General features: G+C 51.2%; 1 protein-coding gene across 2 annotated transcripts; it reads left to right on the forward strand.

The window, feature by feature from the left end:
• Positions 1–1,671: 1,671 nt before the first annotated feature.
• Positions 1,672–13,678, forward strand: TMEM114 (transmembrane protein 114). 2 transcript variants are annotated; one of them, XM_027118306.1, is made up of 4 exons: positions 1,672–1,891; positions 2,150–2,230; positions 12,193–12,330; positions 13,446–13,678. In XM_027118306.1, the coding sequence occupies exons 1-4, from the start codon at positions 1,672–1,674 to the stop codon at positions 13,676–13,678; spliced, it is 672 nt and encodes a 223-aa protein (XP_026974107.1). The 2 variants fall into 2 exon arrangements, with proteins under 2 accessions (XP_026974107.1, XP_026974108.1); XM_027118307.1 differs by lacking the exon at positions 12,193–12,330.
• Positions 13,679–14,531: the final 853 nt, after the last annotated feature.

The following is a 14,531-nucleotide window of genomic DNA, read 5'->3' on the forward strand; positions in this document are numbered from 1 at the left end:
TGGAGTTTCTCTAAAATGTACCAAACCCTTTGTATAAGCCATCCCCTAGGCGTGAAGTGCCTTTATATTCTTTGTGTCTCATCCTCCATGTCACTTCCTGGATTCCGAATCCCAGTGAGACCTCCCCTCTTTTACTTTCTCTCAGAGTACCCTGTTCAAAGCAAGCTTTGTTGAAGGATTCTCTCCCCAATTCATCAAATTTTGGGAGTTGGCACAATATTTCCTTAAGAACTGTCACAGGAGCGCCAAGATTTTGGTCTCTCAGCCATAAACGGCAGCCTCCAGGGGCCTTTGGTAGCTGCAGCCCCTGAGGCTGGTCATCTCCAGCTTCTAGAAGCGTCTTCTATTTATCCCGGTGTGCCATGCAAGTATGATTTTTTTCCTCTGCATTCCTGGCTTTGAAAAAGCTGGGAAGCCTACACCACACACTTCTTAAGGGTAGGGGCTGTGTTTGGATTGTTTACGGCTATATTTTTAATATAAACTGTAGTGTCTGCCACATCGTAGGCACTCAAGAATCTTTCTTGAAATAATGAAAGGTTTCATGGTGGTGAAAAATGTGGTGGAATTGATAAGGGTGATGGTGATGATAAAGAAGAGGATGGTGATGATAGAAGAAAAGAATGGTGATGGTGATGATGGTGGTGGTGCTGGTGGTGCTGGCGGTAGTGGTATGGTGGTGCTGGTAGTGGTGGTGCTGGTGGTGGTGCTGGTGGTGGCAGTGATGTTGATGAAGACTTTGGTGGTAGAGATGATGGACTCAGAAGACGTGGCCCATTGCTTTAAAGCACTTAAAATTTTTTTAAAAAATTTTATATTGGGCAATAGTTGATTTACAATGTTGTGTTAGTTTCAGGTGCACAGCAAAGTGATTCGATTATACATATACATGTGTCTATTCTTTTTCAAATTCTTTCCGCATTTAGCTTATTACAGAATATTGAGCAGAGTTCCCTGTGCTATACAGTAGGACCTTGCTGGTAATCTGTTAAAGAGCTTTTATAAAAAAGAACCTGATCTGTCTTTTTCCTCTGTAGCCAGCCTAGAAAAATCAACTGAAGGTGGATTTTGGAGGAAGGGTGGTTGAAGCTGGAGCGAGAGGCTATTGAAGATTACCTGCAAACCCGACAGCCGTTGCCCGTCCTTCTTGCTCCCCCAGTTTGCGGGAAGGCCGCCCTCCCTCCCCCACCCCACCCAGCCCTTCTCACAGTGCAGGTCACCTGGGCGCTGTGAGCAGAGGAGGGAGCGGTGGGAAGGGCGGCAGAGGGAAGACTCCTGGCGCACCCGGAGGGAAGTGGGAAGTTGAGTCGGTGGTGCGAGGAGAGGAGCCGGGCTTGGGGAGGAAAGGCAGAGGCAGGGCGTAGTGGCGAACGGCTGGGGGTTCGTGGAGAGCGCGGGAGCGGGTAGGAGGGAGAAGGGTCGGGGGAAAGTGAGGAGTGGGGGTGAGGGGCTGCGCTAGGGCTGGGAGTGTTGACTGAGGTGGGGTTTGGCTGGTATGGGGTTTGAGGGAGGAGCCGGGGCAGGTCCCAGGGCGCAGGTGAGGGGCTGAGGGGCGGAGCCAGGGTCGGAGGGAGGGATCGAGGTCCGGAGGCCGGCTCTCCGGCTCCGAGCTCAGGGACGCGGGAGGCGGCGCGGGGGGCTGCGGGCGGCGCGTGGGGTCCCGGCTCGGCGATGCAGGTGCACCTGGGAGCGCTGGCCGGCGCGGCGGCGCTGAGCGGGGCGCTCAGCTTTGTGCTCCTGGCGGCCGCCATCGGCACGGACTTCTGGTACATCATTGACACAGAGCGGCTGCAGCGGAGCGGCCCGGGGGCGCGGGACCCGGCAGGGGCCTCCAACCGCAGCCAGCTCGAACCTCTGAGCTCGCACTCCGGCCTCTGGCGGACCTGCCGGGGTAAGGACGTACCCGGGTACCCGGGGCGGTGGCCGCCACCGCCGCTCCTGCGCGGCGCCGGGCTCGCCCGGGACTTGTTGCTTGGAGCGCATCCATCCCCCAAGCCCCGGGGCGCGAAACGCGGTATCTGGGGTCGGAAGGGCAGGTGGGCAGGGCTTCTGGGGCTGCCTTCGCAGTTCCGAGAGGCGCCGGGGCGAAGCCTCGGTCCGGGGTCCGAACCCCGGGGCCCCCGCCCACCGAGTCCTCTGCCCCATCCAGTCCAGAGCCCGTGCGCGCCGCTGATGAACCCCTTCTGGCAGGAGAACGTGACCTTCAGCGACTCGAGCCGACAACTTCTCAGTGAGTCCGGGGAGTGTGGGATGGGGGAGGACCCGGGGCTGGACACCAGTTTGGGAGCTTTTGTCCAAACAGCAGGCGAGGTGGGGTGGGGGGCGTTGGCGCTGCGTTGGAGAGGGCGGTCGGGGCGGCCTCTGGCACCGGCGGGAGAGGGGAACGCGGGTAGGAGCAGGAACCGGGTCCATTTGCTCCACCCGTAACGTGTGGTTGAGGATTCATTCAACAAACGTTGGCTGAAGGCTTTCTGTGCGCCAGGCACCGTGCTGCTGCCGAAGGCCCAGGCCAGGCGCTCAGGGGGCGCACAGACTAGCTGGTGAGACCGAGGTGGAAGTGCGCAGTTACATTTCAGAGTGACAAGCAGCACGAGGGAGGGTGGCTGGGAGCCCGAAGAGACACCTAAACCAGCCCGGGGAGCTGACTGTCACAACCCCTTGTCAGCCTTCTCTGCATCCTCGGTGTTGAGAACAAGCGCTTGGCAGTAGGAGGGATGCAGTAAATATTTGTTGAATGATTCAAGAGAAGCAACCAGGAGGCAGAGGACGGCTCCCTGTCGCCAGGGGCCATGTGTCTGTTGTTCCTGGCTGATTTCCCAGTGCCTGGCACGGTGATTGGAACTCTGGAAAGGTGGGAGGATAGAATTTGAGAAAGCAAACGGGCTGAATAAACAGTGGAGGAAGGAGGGAAGTCAAAGTCACAGTTCGATTCACTGAGGCTCGCAGCTGGCCAGACATGGAGCTGAACGCTCTCCATCTGTGTCCTCATTTCATCTCCACAGCCTCCCTATGAAGTTCTTTGTCATCTCTGTCTTAATCTTTATTTTTCCAAAGAGGAAACTGAGGCCCAGAGAGGTACCACAGAAAGGACACGATGAGGAAATGAGGACTGAGTTCCATAGACCTTGAAAAGTATGCGCAGCTTTTGATAGACTTACTGAGTGAGGCTTGGGGATGTGACTCTTAGAATGAAGACAAGTCCCTAGCATGGCCCACAAGGGCTGCCAGGGTCCCTCTCCAACTCCACTCTCCCCTTTGCTCTTTCCTCTCTGGCTATGCTGGCCTTGGTCCAGTTCCTGGAGGGGTGCTCAGTTTCCTCCTGCCACAGGAACTTTGCACATGCCATTGCCTCCAATTGGAGTCTCCCTGCTCCCATCCTTCCAGCTTGACTTGGTCAGCTCCTATTCGTGCTACAGGTTGTGTGGCATTTTTTTCGACCCTGAGCTCCATGAGGGCAGGGACCACGTCTTTCTTGCCACTGCTGGATTCCCTGTGTTTAGCACAGAGCCTGGTATAGAGTAGCCCATGAGCCAAGGTTTGCTGAGCAGGCATGAGAGTGAATGCAAACTCTATTATTTAGAGGTAGAACTCAATCCAAATTTGTTGAATGACTGAATGAGTATATGAATGAACCAGACTCTTTCTCTAAAGTCCAGTGGTGGGCTGGAAAATATTTAACAATTGGCTGTCTGCGGGAGGGGAGAGTCTTGATTTGTGGCATTTGCCAATCTCTGTGGTGTAAATATTCCCACTGTGGTCAGTTTCAGGCTGTCAACATGATGTCAACTGGCTCCTCATACTGCTGAAAACTTAACAGCTGACCCTGTGATATAATCCAGCTCCAGCACACCACTGAATGAAGTTCCGTTGAAGGAGATATCCCCTAGATGCTTGGAATATGAGGGGGGTGGAGGAAAGGAAGTGGTCTCACGAACTCTGTCCTCAGCCCCAAGCTGTGCTAGGAGGAACTTTGGGTGTTCTCAGAGCATATCAAGAGTAATCAAGAATTCCTGTTCAAAAACTCCTGTGTTGGCTAACAGGCTTCTGAATGTAGTGCTGTGGTCCACAGAGAAGGCTGGAGAAGGTAGCAAGGAGATGGTGTATCAAGCTACTACAGCCTTAAAACAAAGCTGGTGTCTCTTTGGACTTTAAAATTGTTCCTGTGCAGCTTATTTTATTTATTTTTAATTTATTATTATTATTATTTTATTTATTTTTGGCCGTGTCGGGTCTTCGTTGCTGCGCATGGGCTTTCTCTAGTTGCGGCGAGCGGGGGCTACTCTTTGCTGCAGTGCGTGGGCTTCTCATTGCGGTGGCTTCTCTTGTTGTGGAGCATGGGCTCTAGGCACAAGGGCTTCAGTAGGTGTGGCGTGCGGGCTCAGCAGTTGTGGCATGCGGGCTCAGTAGTTGTGGCGCACGGGCTTGGTTGCTCCGCGGCATGTGGGATCTTCCCGGACCAGGGCTCTAACCCGTGTCCCCTGCATTGGCAGGCAGATTCTTAACCACTGAGCCACCAGGGAAGTCCCCCCAGCCTCTTTTAGGTGCAGTCACATCTATGGCCCTTTGCTGGGCTGGGTGCTGGCATTCAGCCTGCTTATCACATCAGTGAGTAAACTGGATGGCTAACCACAGTCACCACTGGTCTGGCCTCTTCATGAAACTTGATAACGAACCAACCGTGTGTTGTCCAGGGTTTTGAGAAACAGGCAAAACTCACATCCACAGTCTGTTCATCTGTTCCCTTGGCCCTAGGTCTAACCCCCTGCTTCACCACCAACTAGGCACGTGGCTTTGGGCAAATTTCTTACCTCTCTGAGCCTCAGTTCCCCCATGGGCAAAATGAAGATAACTGTCATGTCTCCTCATAAGGCTAATTCAAGGATGAAGCGGGAGAGCGTGTTTAAAGAGCCTCATGCAGTGTCCGGCTCCTTTAAGTCTGCCATAAGTGTTAGCTGCTCTTACTACCATTGTATCATCACAGAGAGGAGGCTGCGCGTCAGACCTCGTGCTCACTGCAAATCACCCCCAGAGAGAGCTTTTTCACAGACTCTCTTTATCCCCAGAAAGAGTTTTGAATGTTGTCCAAGTTCTTTTATTATATGAAGACGTTTCATTCCCTTTATGCAGAGCCCATAGAGGAGAGAGGCCAGGTGACAAGCAGCGTGTTCTGTGAGTCAGCCTCCTAGACAAATCCCCGTGGGGGTGTATGGGAAGAACCATTGGTTTTCCCTCCAAGAAAATCCAAGCAGGTAGCCTACTTCAGTACCCAATAAAAATCCACCTTGCTTGGATGTTTTATCTTCCTGATTAGCTCTGGGGATGTCATGGTTTTGGTTCCCTGGCTAGGGACTGGAATTTGTTTTGGTGGCGGGGGGGTCTTCAAATTCAGCACAGTTTACATAAAAGAGCCACAGTCTAGAACCAACCAGGCTAGCTGTATCAGCCAGGAGTCTTTTGATGGTAAGTGACGGAAACGCAAATCATACTAGTTGAAACAGAAAAGGAATTCCTGGTCCACGAAACTGAAAAGCTCAAGCCCCCTGGGATCCAGAGCTAAACTCGATTTCTTTTTCTCCTCTCTGGGCTTTGCTTCTGTTTGGGTTCTGCTTTCAACTAAATCCTCTCCAGAATCAGCAACCTAAGCAGAAGGAGCCTGTTGCCCAGTCATTCTGCAAAACCTCCAGGTAGGTCTCTGACTGGACTAGATTGGATCATGTGCCCAGGTCTGAGCCAGTCAGTGTGGCCGAAGGGAAGGAATGTGCTGATTGGCTGAGCTGAGTCATGTGCCTCTCCCAGCAGGATGTGGGGGGTGGGGTCAGCCACATCATAGATAAGGGCCCTCCTTCCTCCCAGCTGTGTGACCTCTGGCCAGCCACCTCCTTCCATAAATGGGCTGTTTTATAAACAGCAAGGTCCTACTGTATAGCACAGGGAACTATATCCAATATCCTGTGGATGGAAAAGAATATGAAAAAGAATGTGTATATATGTATGACTGAGTCACTCTGCTGTGCAGCAGTAGTTAACACAACATTGTCATTCAACTATACTTCAATAAAATAATAAATTGAGAAAATAACTGGGCTGTTTTGAGATGAAATGAGATCACAGAAGGAAAGCATCCAGCGTAGGGTATCACCCAAAGCAGGAGGTCAGTTATTGTCTCCTCCTTCTGCTCTAAGTCATATTGTCTCCCTGAACCTCAGGCTTCTCATCTGTAAAATGGAGCTAATCATTGCAAATGCCTTTGCTTAGTGCTGGGGATAAAACATGATGAGACAGGTGGGGTCCTTGCCACATAGGCTTAGTGTCTAGTGCAGGAGACAGATAATAAACACACGGACCAGTGAATAAATTAACATAAAATGGCTTCAAATAGTAGTAGGTATAACAAAGGAAATAAAACAGGGGCATGTAATAAAAGGAGGTGGGGACCACTTTCAGTGGAGTGGTTGAAGGGCAATAAAAATAACAGTCAATGATTACAGAACAGGTGCTGTGTGCCAGACCCTGTCCTGAGGTCTTTACGTGTTTAACCCATTTAATCTTCACAACAGACCCACGAGGCAGGTACTGTTATTATACTCCTCACTTTTCAAATGAGGAAACCGAGGCACAGAGAGGTTAGGTAAGTTACCAAAGTTTGCACGGTAACTGGTTGATCTGGGATTTGAACCCAGGCAGTTTCTATTCTTTTAGAATGATGCTACGTCGAGGGTAATTCCAGTATAACGTGAGTGTGCCAAGACCGGAGGCCACGGCAGACCAGGGGAAAAGTTCCCAGTCTGTTTCTTGGGTTCAGAGTTCTGCTATCCTCCACTGCCTACAGTAGGAACTCAACACGTGAGAACTAAGATTACCATGTAGAATTAATAACACTAATAATGTTGACAGGTCATTTTTTTCCATCAAGAGCAAATACGTACCAGGTGCAAGAGATCTTTTCGACTCAGAAGTGCTTTGCTGCAAAGGAAAAGCAAACCCAGAAAAATGCCAAGTCGTTCACGCCAAGGATAACTGTGTGAATGATTCATTATTGCACTGTTCAGAGAATAGCTCGATGGGAAAAGCAGCCTTGCAGAATGCTTGCGAGGTCAGGAAGCCCCGGGGTGGTTAGCGAAGTAACAGTCCTTCTCTTAAAGAGAGCAGAGAAGTATTATTCTCCAGAAACATCAGAAGCTCTGGTGAAAGAAGGAAGTCTCAGGAACCATTTCCCAAAGGGGAAGGTGTCACTATCTTTATTTTCAAACCTTGTCAGTATGACTTGGAGACTCCAAGAAATGCTCAGAGATATTCAGTCCTGTTATGCCTGGTAAGGAAGTGGATTTTTATAATTTTTGTACATTTTCGAGTCTATTGTCATCAGAACATAGCTTCCTTGAGGACAGGGCTGCATATTAGTTATCTTCCTGATCTCCAACATTATTAGTATTATTAACTCTAGACGGTAATCTTAGCTCTCACGTCTTGAGCTCCTACTGTAAACACTGTAGTGGATTGAAAGGTATCACCGCCCCCCCACAAAAGATGTGTCCACATCCTAACCCTCGGTACCTGTGAATGGGACCTCATTTGGGAAAAGTAACTTCGCAGGTGTAATTGAGTTAAGGCTCTCGACATGAGATCATTGTGGATTAACCTAAATCCTGTGACGAGTGTCCTGGTAAAAAAAAAGGAGAATCACAGAGGAGAGAAAAGAAGGTCATAGGAAGATGAAGGTGGACGGAGGGATGCTGCCACGAGCCAAGGAATGCCAAGGATTGCCGGCAACTGCCAGAAGCTGGAAGAGTCAAGGAAGGATCCTCCCCTGGAGTCTTTGAAGGGAGCGCGGTCCTGCTGACACCTTGATTTTGGACTTAGGGCCTCCAGAACCGTGAGAGAATAAATTCCTCCTGCTATTAAGACACCTAGTTTGTAGTAATTTGTTATGTCAGCTCTAGGAAATTAAAACAACGATCTCATCTATAGAAGTGCACCCCCCTCGCTGCCCACCCTGTTTTTCTGCATCATCACACTCATGTCCTTTGTGACACTTGGTCTGTAATTATCCCCTTTATTTCCTACTAGTCTGTCTCCTGTACTGGACTGTGGTCTCCATGAGGGCAGAGACCTTGTCCCCTGCAGCAGCCCCAGGCTCTATGGGGCCCATAGACGTTTGTTTCTGAGTGAGATGTGACTGGAGGTGGGGACATTTCCAAGTAGAACATAACTCAGAATCAATATTTATGTCCCCAGACAGCAGTCCTGAAAATCAGAAAATAAAAAATACCAAGGCACATACCAAAAAAATATATATATACTAAACCAAATTTCAGCAGGAGATCTTACAGCTTTCCCAGCGGGTGTCCTGTTCTTGCACAGACATTTAATTGCACATGGACGCGAACTCAGCAGCAGCCTTGTCTGGGGACCTCACACGTGGGACTGCTGGGCCAAACCAGCTCCGGGAAACCTCATTACTTTCTAAATGAGAAATGATTTCATTTCTCAGCCATCATCTGGAGGCAATGCCATGCAGGAGACAGAGCTTACAGAACCAGGTTTTCACACCAGCTGTTGTGCTTCCTTTCCCAAAGTTTTTCCTTTAGAAAGAAAGGAAAGAAAGAAGGAAGGAAAGAAAGAAGGAAGGAAGGAAGGAAGGAAGGGAGGGAGGGAGGGAGGGAGGGAAGGAAGGAGGGAAGGAGGAAGGACTACAGGTCCCGCCCCCTGGAATCACATTTTATCGTGTGACAGCCCTGGAAAGGAAATCAGCTTTGTTTCCTCGACTTGCCAAGGCTGGTGGCATTTAGGGTCTTGAAGACAAAGTGATTTGATCACAGTGGAAGTCCGACTGAGTGATTATCTTCATCATCTTTATTGTTGGCAGGGTTATGGTTTATTTAATACTTGCTCTATGGAACTCTCCATTTTCTCCACACACATTGTTCTTATGATAATACCATGAGCTGCACATTATGACCTCCATTTCATGGATGTGAAAATGGGGTTCTGAGGATTAACTAACTCACAAAAGACAAGCAATTTGGGGTCAGAGGAGCGGGGGATGGATGCTGGTGGCACTTTTCTGAGTCATTCTTTCTCTGACCTCCCCCTATTCTCTCCTGCTCATCCCCCCACCTGTCACTCTTCTCCAGCAGAGGATGCTTCCAGTGGCTGGGAAGGATATGAACTCCTGCATCCTTGCTGGCTTTGCTCCCTGCTGAGCCCTGGAACCTGGCAGGTGCTGGATACACACTTGTTGACTATCGCCTCCGTCCTCTGGTGAAGCCGCATTCCTTCACGTCTTAGCTGCAGCTCAGCCCCTGTGAGATTTTCTCAAACACCCTGGCTGAGTTGGGTCCCACTCTGTCTGCTCTCTGTTCCAACCTTCATAATAAGGGTACCATATTGACACCCACCCAGATCTCCCACTGAACTCTGCTCTACTGTAAACCACTGCTTGTGGCATCTCTGCTTGGAGTCCAGCAGGCATCTCACCCTTGACAAGTCCTGGTATCCACCGCAGCCCACTCTGCCTCCCCCATCTTTCCCATCTTGGCAGATGGCAACTCATCCATCCCGTGGCTCAGGCCCTAAATCTCAGTGTCACCTTGCCCCTCTCTTTTTCTCCTACTCTCATCAAAGTGGTTGCTTGTTTTACCTTCAAAATATACCTGGGACCTGACCACTTCTCACCACCCCGCTGCTTCCATCCAGGTCCAGGGTTATTGCAGTAGCCACCCCATGGTCTTCCTGCTTCCAGCTGGGTCCCTGTACTGTTTTCTCGGCCAGCTGAGAAGTTACCGCAAGCTCGGTGGCTTAAAGCAACAGGAATTTATCGTCTCAAGTTCTGGAGGTCAGAAGTCCAAAATCAAGGTGTCAGCAGGATTGGTCCTTCTGGAGGTTCTGGGGGAGAATCCATTCCAGCCCTCACTCCTGGCTTCTGGGGGCTGCCGTCCCTCCCGGGTGGTCCTTGGCTTGTAGAAGCATTACTCTGATCTCCATCTCTGTTTTCACCTCATCTTCTCCTCTGTATTTTCTCCCCTTTCTCTTATAAAGTCAAAGAAGATATACAGATTGCCAACAGAGACATGAAAGTATGCTCAACGTCACTAATATTAGAGAAATGCAAATCAAAACTACCATGAGGTATCACCTCACACCAGTCAGAATGGCCATCATCAAAACATCTACAAACGCTGAATGCTGGAGAGGGTGTGAAGAAAAAGGAACCCTCTTGCACTGTCGGTGGGAATGTAAACTGATACAGCCACTGTGGAGAACAGTATGGAGGTTCCTTAAAAAACTAAAAATAGAACTACCATACGATCCAGCAATCCCACTACTGGGCATATACCCTGAGAAAACAAAAATTCAAAAAAAGTCATGTACCACAATGTTCATTGCAGCTCTATTTACAATAGCCAAGACATGGAAGCAACCTAAGTGACAATCGACAAATGAATGGATAAAGAAGATGTGGCACATATATACAATGGAATATTATTCAGCCATAAAAAGAAACGAAATTGAGTTATTTGTAGTGAGGTGGATGGACCTAGAGACTGTCATACAGAGTGAAGTAAGTCAGAAAGAGAAAAACAAGTACCATATGCTAACACATATATATGGAATCTAAAAAAAATAAAAAAGGTTCTGAAGAACCTAGGGGCAGAACAGGAATAAAGACACAGACCTAGAGAATGGACTTGAGGACACGGGGAGGGGGAAGGGTAAGCTGGGACGAAGTGAGAGAGTGGCATGGACATATATACACTACCAAATGTAAAATAGCTAGCTAGTGGGAAGCAGCCGCATAGCACAGGGAGATCAGCTCGGTGCTTTGTGACCACCTGGAGGGGTGGGATAGGGAGGGTGGGAAGGAGGGAGATGCAAGAGGGAAGAGATATGGGGATATATGTATACGTATAGCTGATTCACTCTGTTATACAGCAGAAACTAACACACCATTGTAAAGCAATTATACTCCAATAAAGATGTTTAAATAAATAAATAAATAAAGTCATTGGGTCTCACCCGAGATGAGCTCATCTGGAGACCCTGGACTTCGTTACATCGGCAACGACTCTTGTCCCTAATGAGGTCACGTTCACAGGTTCCTGCTGGATGTGAACTTGGGAGCCGCCTTTCAACCCACTACGCCCTCTGCTGTCCACTCTCAATATAGTGGCCAGAGGGACCTTTAGAAACTGAAGTTAAATTATAGTTTCTTCCGCCCCAAACTGTCTGGTGGCCTCCATCTCATTCAGAGAGAAGTTCAAAATCTTCCCGATGGCTCAGGAGCCCCACGTGAGCTGCTGTTAACTCTGCCTTCCTCCTGCACCGCCTTCCCCTCCCTGACTCCCCGCTGCCCTCGCCGGCTTTTGCCAGCCTCAGCCGCACCGGGCACACGCCCTCCCATCTCAGACTCCGCCCCCGCCCCTCCCTGCGGCCCCTCCCTTCCGGCCCTTGCGCAGCTGCCTCCCTCGCCTTCTTCAGGTCTTTGCTCCAATGTCACTTCTTTAGCGGAGCCACTGCTCTGGCCCCTCCTCTGCTTTATTCACGCCCCGCCCCAGGAGTTTGTCACCACCTCTCAACTTTGTCACTTATTTGTTCACCTGCTTGAATCCACACAGCCCGACGAGGGCAGGAGTCCTGGTGGATTTGCCGCTGAATCCGCTGTGCCGGGGACAGAGCCTGGCACAAAGCATGCACTCAATACACATGTGCTGAGTGAAGAAGCGAATGAACAAGGACAATACTTCCCTCGCAGGGTGTGTGAGAATTACTTGAGCTGATACTCATACAGCACAAAGTCTGGCATAGCTGAGCCTCGATAACTGTTGCTATTAATAATATTATCATTATTATTATTTTTTTTTGCGGTACGCGGGCCTCTCAGTGTTGTGGCCTCTCCCGTTGTGGAGCACAGGCTCCGGACGCGCAGGCTCAGCGGCCATGGCTCACGGGCCCAGCCGCTCCGCGGCATGTGGGATCTTCCCGGACCGGGGCACGAACCCGTGTCCCCTGCATCGGCAGGCGGACTCTCAACCACTGCGCCACCAGGCAAGCCCTACCATCATTATTATAAGCAGCAGTGGTGTTGATTTCTTCCCCCAGCGTTTGGGTGCTGGCCCACAGGAGGTGCTCAGTGAATGTCTGTTGATTAACAGAAGGATGTTAGTAACCTGCTGTCCTCCTGTCTCCCCTAAGCCATGCATGGGACGTTTGTGATTCTGCTGCCCCTCAGCCTCATCCTGATGGTTTTTGGGGGGATGACAGGGTTTCTGAGCTTCCTCCTGCGAGCCTCCCTCCTTCTCCTGCTCACGGGGACCCTCTTCCTCTTTGGAGGTAGGTGCCCACCCTGCACGGGGCCCGGGTTCCAGGAGGGGCTGTGCCCGATCCCCCAGAAGGGAAGGGTTGGGGGGGGTCCCATCGCTTCTAGGGCTTGCTTCCCCCTCCTGTGATCTCCTAGCTGGAAGGGATCAGGGTCCCTGGGTCTGTGTTCCCAAGAGAGAAGCATAGGGGTGAGAGCAGATTCTGAGAATCGCTTTGATTATTTCACAGAAGAAGCGTGTTATGAGAGCGTCAGCGTTAGGACCATGGGCTGGAGGGAGACCCTCACTCTGGCCACCCTCAGTCTTTCATGTGCACCTGCCATCCTGACAGGCGTTGCTTTGATTGATTAAAACCAAACTCACAGCTGGTTGTTTTATGGCCTCCCTGCTTCTGGTGCATTTGAAATGGACCTTAAAAAAGAACAAGAACAGTAATGACACACACACGCAGAATCCATGGAGGGAAATAAAGAAAAGTAATGCCTGGAGATGAGAATACGGTGAGGCTCTGATCCCCTCCACCCACCTGCTATTATTATTAATATTGGCATTAATAGTTTGCCCAGTGACTAATTCTCCAAACAGCACCTTCCAGGGGAACTCTCCTGATGGAGAAATTCTCTAATTTGCCACGAAACAGGCAACGAGCACTTGGCGTGTGGCAGGTGCCAACGTGGAGCTGAGATGTTCATTTAAATTAATAAAAGTTTAAAGAGCCGTGTGGGGCCAGTGGCTATGGGACTGGACAGTGCGTTCTAATAACGTATGCATGGAGCACTGCCGTGTGCAGGGTGCTGCTCTGGGGGCTGGGCATCCAGGGTGGACCCTCTGGAGCTCACATTGGGGCAGACAGGCATTGGTTAAGTCGTTTCACAAACAAATTCTGACCTGGGAAGTGATGGAGGGCCATGTGATGCTGTGAAACCCCACGGTGGGTTGGACTGGCTCGTGGGGGGGTGGGTCCAGGAATCGCCAGGAGCTGAGATGCGGGGATGGGCAGGAGTTACCAGTGGCAGGAAGGGAGGGGAAGGGAGGAGGGAGCACACTGGGCAGAGGGACCGGCAGTGGGAAGGAGGGGCAGTGCCCGGGGATGGGGGTCTGATCTGCTCTCCTTTGCAACCCCTTCAGCCTTGGTGACCCTCGCGGGCATCAGCGTCTACATCGCGTATTCAGCCGCCGCCTTCCGGGAGGCGCTGTTTCTCCTGGAGGAGAAGGCCCTGCTGGACCAGGTGGACATCCGCTTCGGCTGGTCCCTGGCCCTGGGCTGGATCAGCTTCATCGCCGAGCTCCTCACCGGGGCGGCCTTCCTGGCAGCAGCCCGCGTGCTCAGCCTGAGATGGAGGCAGGACCAGGCCATCTGAGCCCCGATGCCTGGTCGTGGTGGGAGGGAGGGGCTTGGCGTGGGGGCCTCATGGACCCATCTCGGTGGGCTGCGGCTTCCTCTTCCTCAAAGGCCACCACCTGAGAGCCGCTGTGGACCGGGCTCCAGCCCTGGCTGCTATCTGAGTGCTGCCTGGCACGGTGTGTGCTCTGTCAAGGCACGTGTGTCTCGTGTGGGCTGGAGGAGGCTGAGTGCCAAACCCATGAAAAAGCAAAAGCACCTCCTTCATCATGTACAGAACTTACTGATTGCAACCTCCGTGAGTCTCCTCTGGCTTCACTTCATCCTCACTCCTGCTCTTTGGATGGGGTTCTCTTCTTTGTGAAAGAAACGGAGGACCAGAGAGGTTAGGTAAGTGTTGCAAAAACACACAGCAAGCTAGAGGCATGTTCTCCTTTATCACAGCTTTCCTGAGCAGGTGCATGCCGGCTGGCTGCGACGTGGATCCTGTGTGTGGAGGATGCTGCGTCTCAGACCCCGGGCTTCATGCTTCCCGCGACCTGGAACCAGGCAGGAGGCACCGTGGGAAATTGGAGGGCAGGCAGCAGAGATCTGGGCTTCGCAGCAACCAGGAGGTGGACGTGTCCTCCCTGACCCCAGCCGGGCTCGTGCTCGCCTGGTCTAGAGTCCTGAGCCTCAAGCAGAAAAGGCTCAGTTAATGCAGTGATTCTCCGTGGCCAGCAACTCACTTTTGAAACAACGCAGAGTCATCCCAGAGATGAAAGCCCCTCTTGGACGTTCAGGCGGTCAGTGGTCCCATTCATGTGTCACTTCACAGGTGCCAGGAGGTCCTCATGGGAGGAGAGGAAGGGTCAGCAAGCCACAATCAGCAG

This window comes from Aethalodelphis obliquidens, unplaced genomic scaffold (genome assembly GCF_003676395.1).
Source record: "Aethalodelphis obliquidens isolate GAN/ISIS:26980383/991018 unplaced genomic scaffold, ASM367639v1 scaffold18, whole genome shotgun sequence".
Lineage (NCBI taxonomy): Eukaryota > Metazoa > Chordata > Mammalia > Artiodactyla > Delphinidae > Aethalodelphis > Aethalodelphis obliquidens.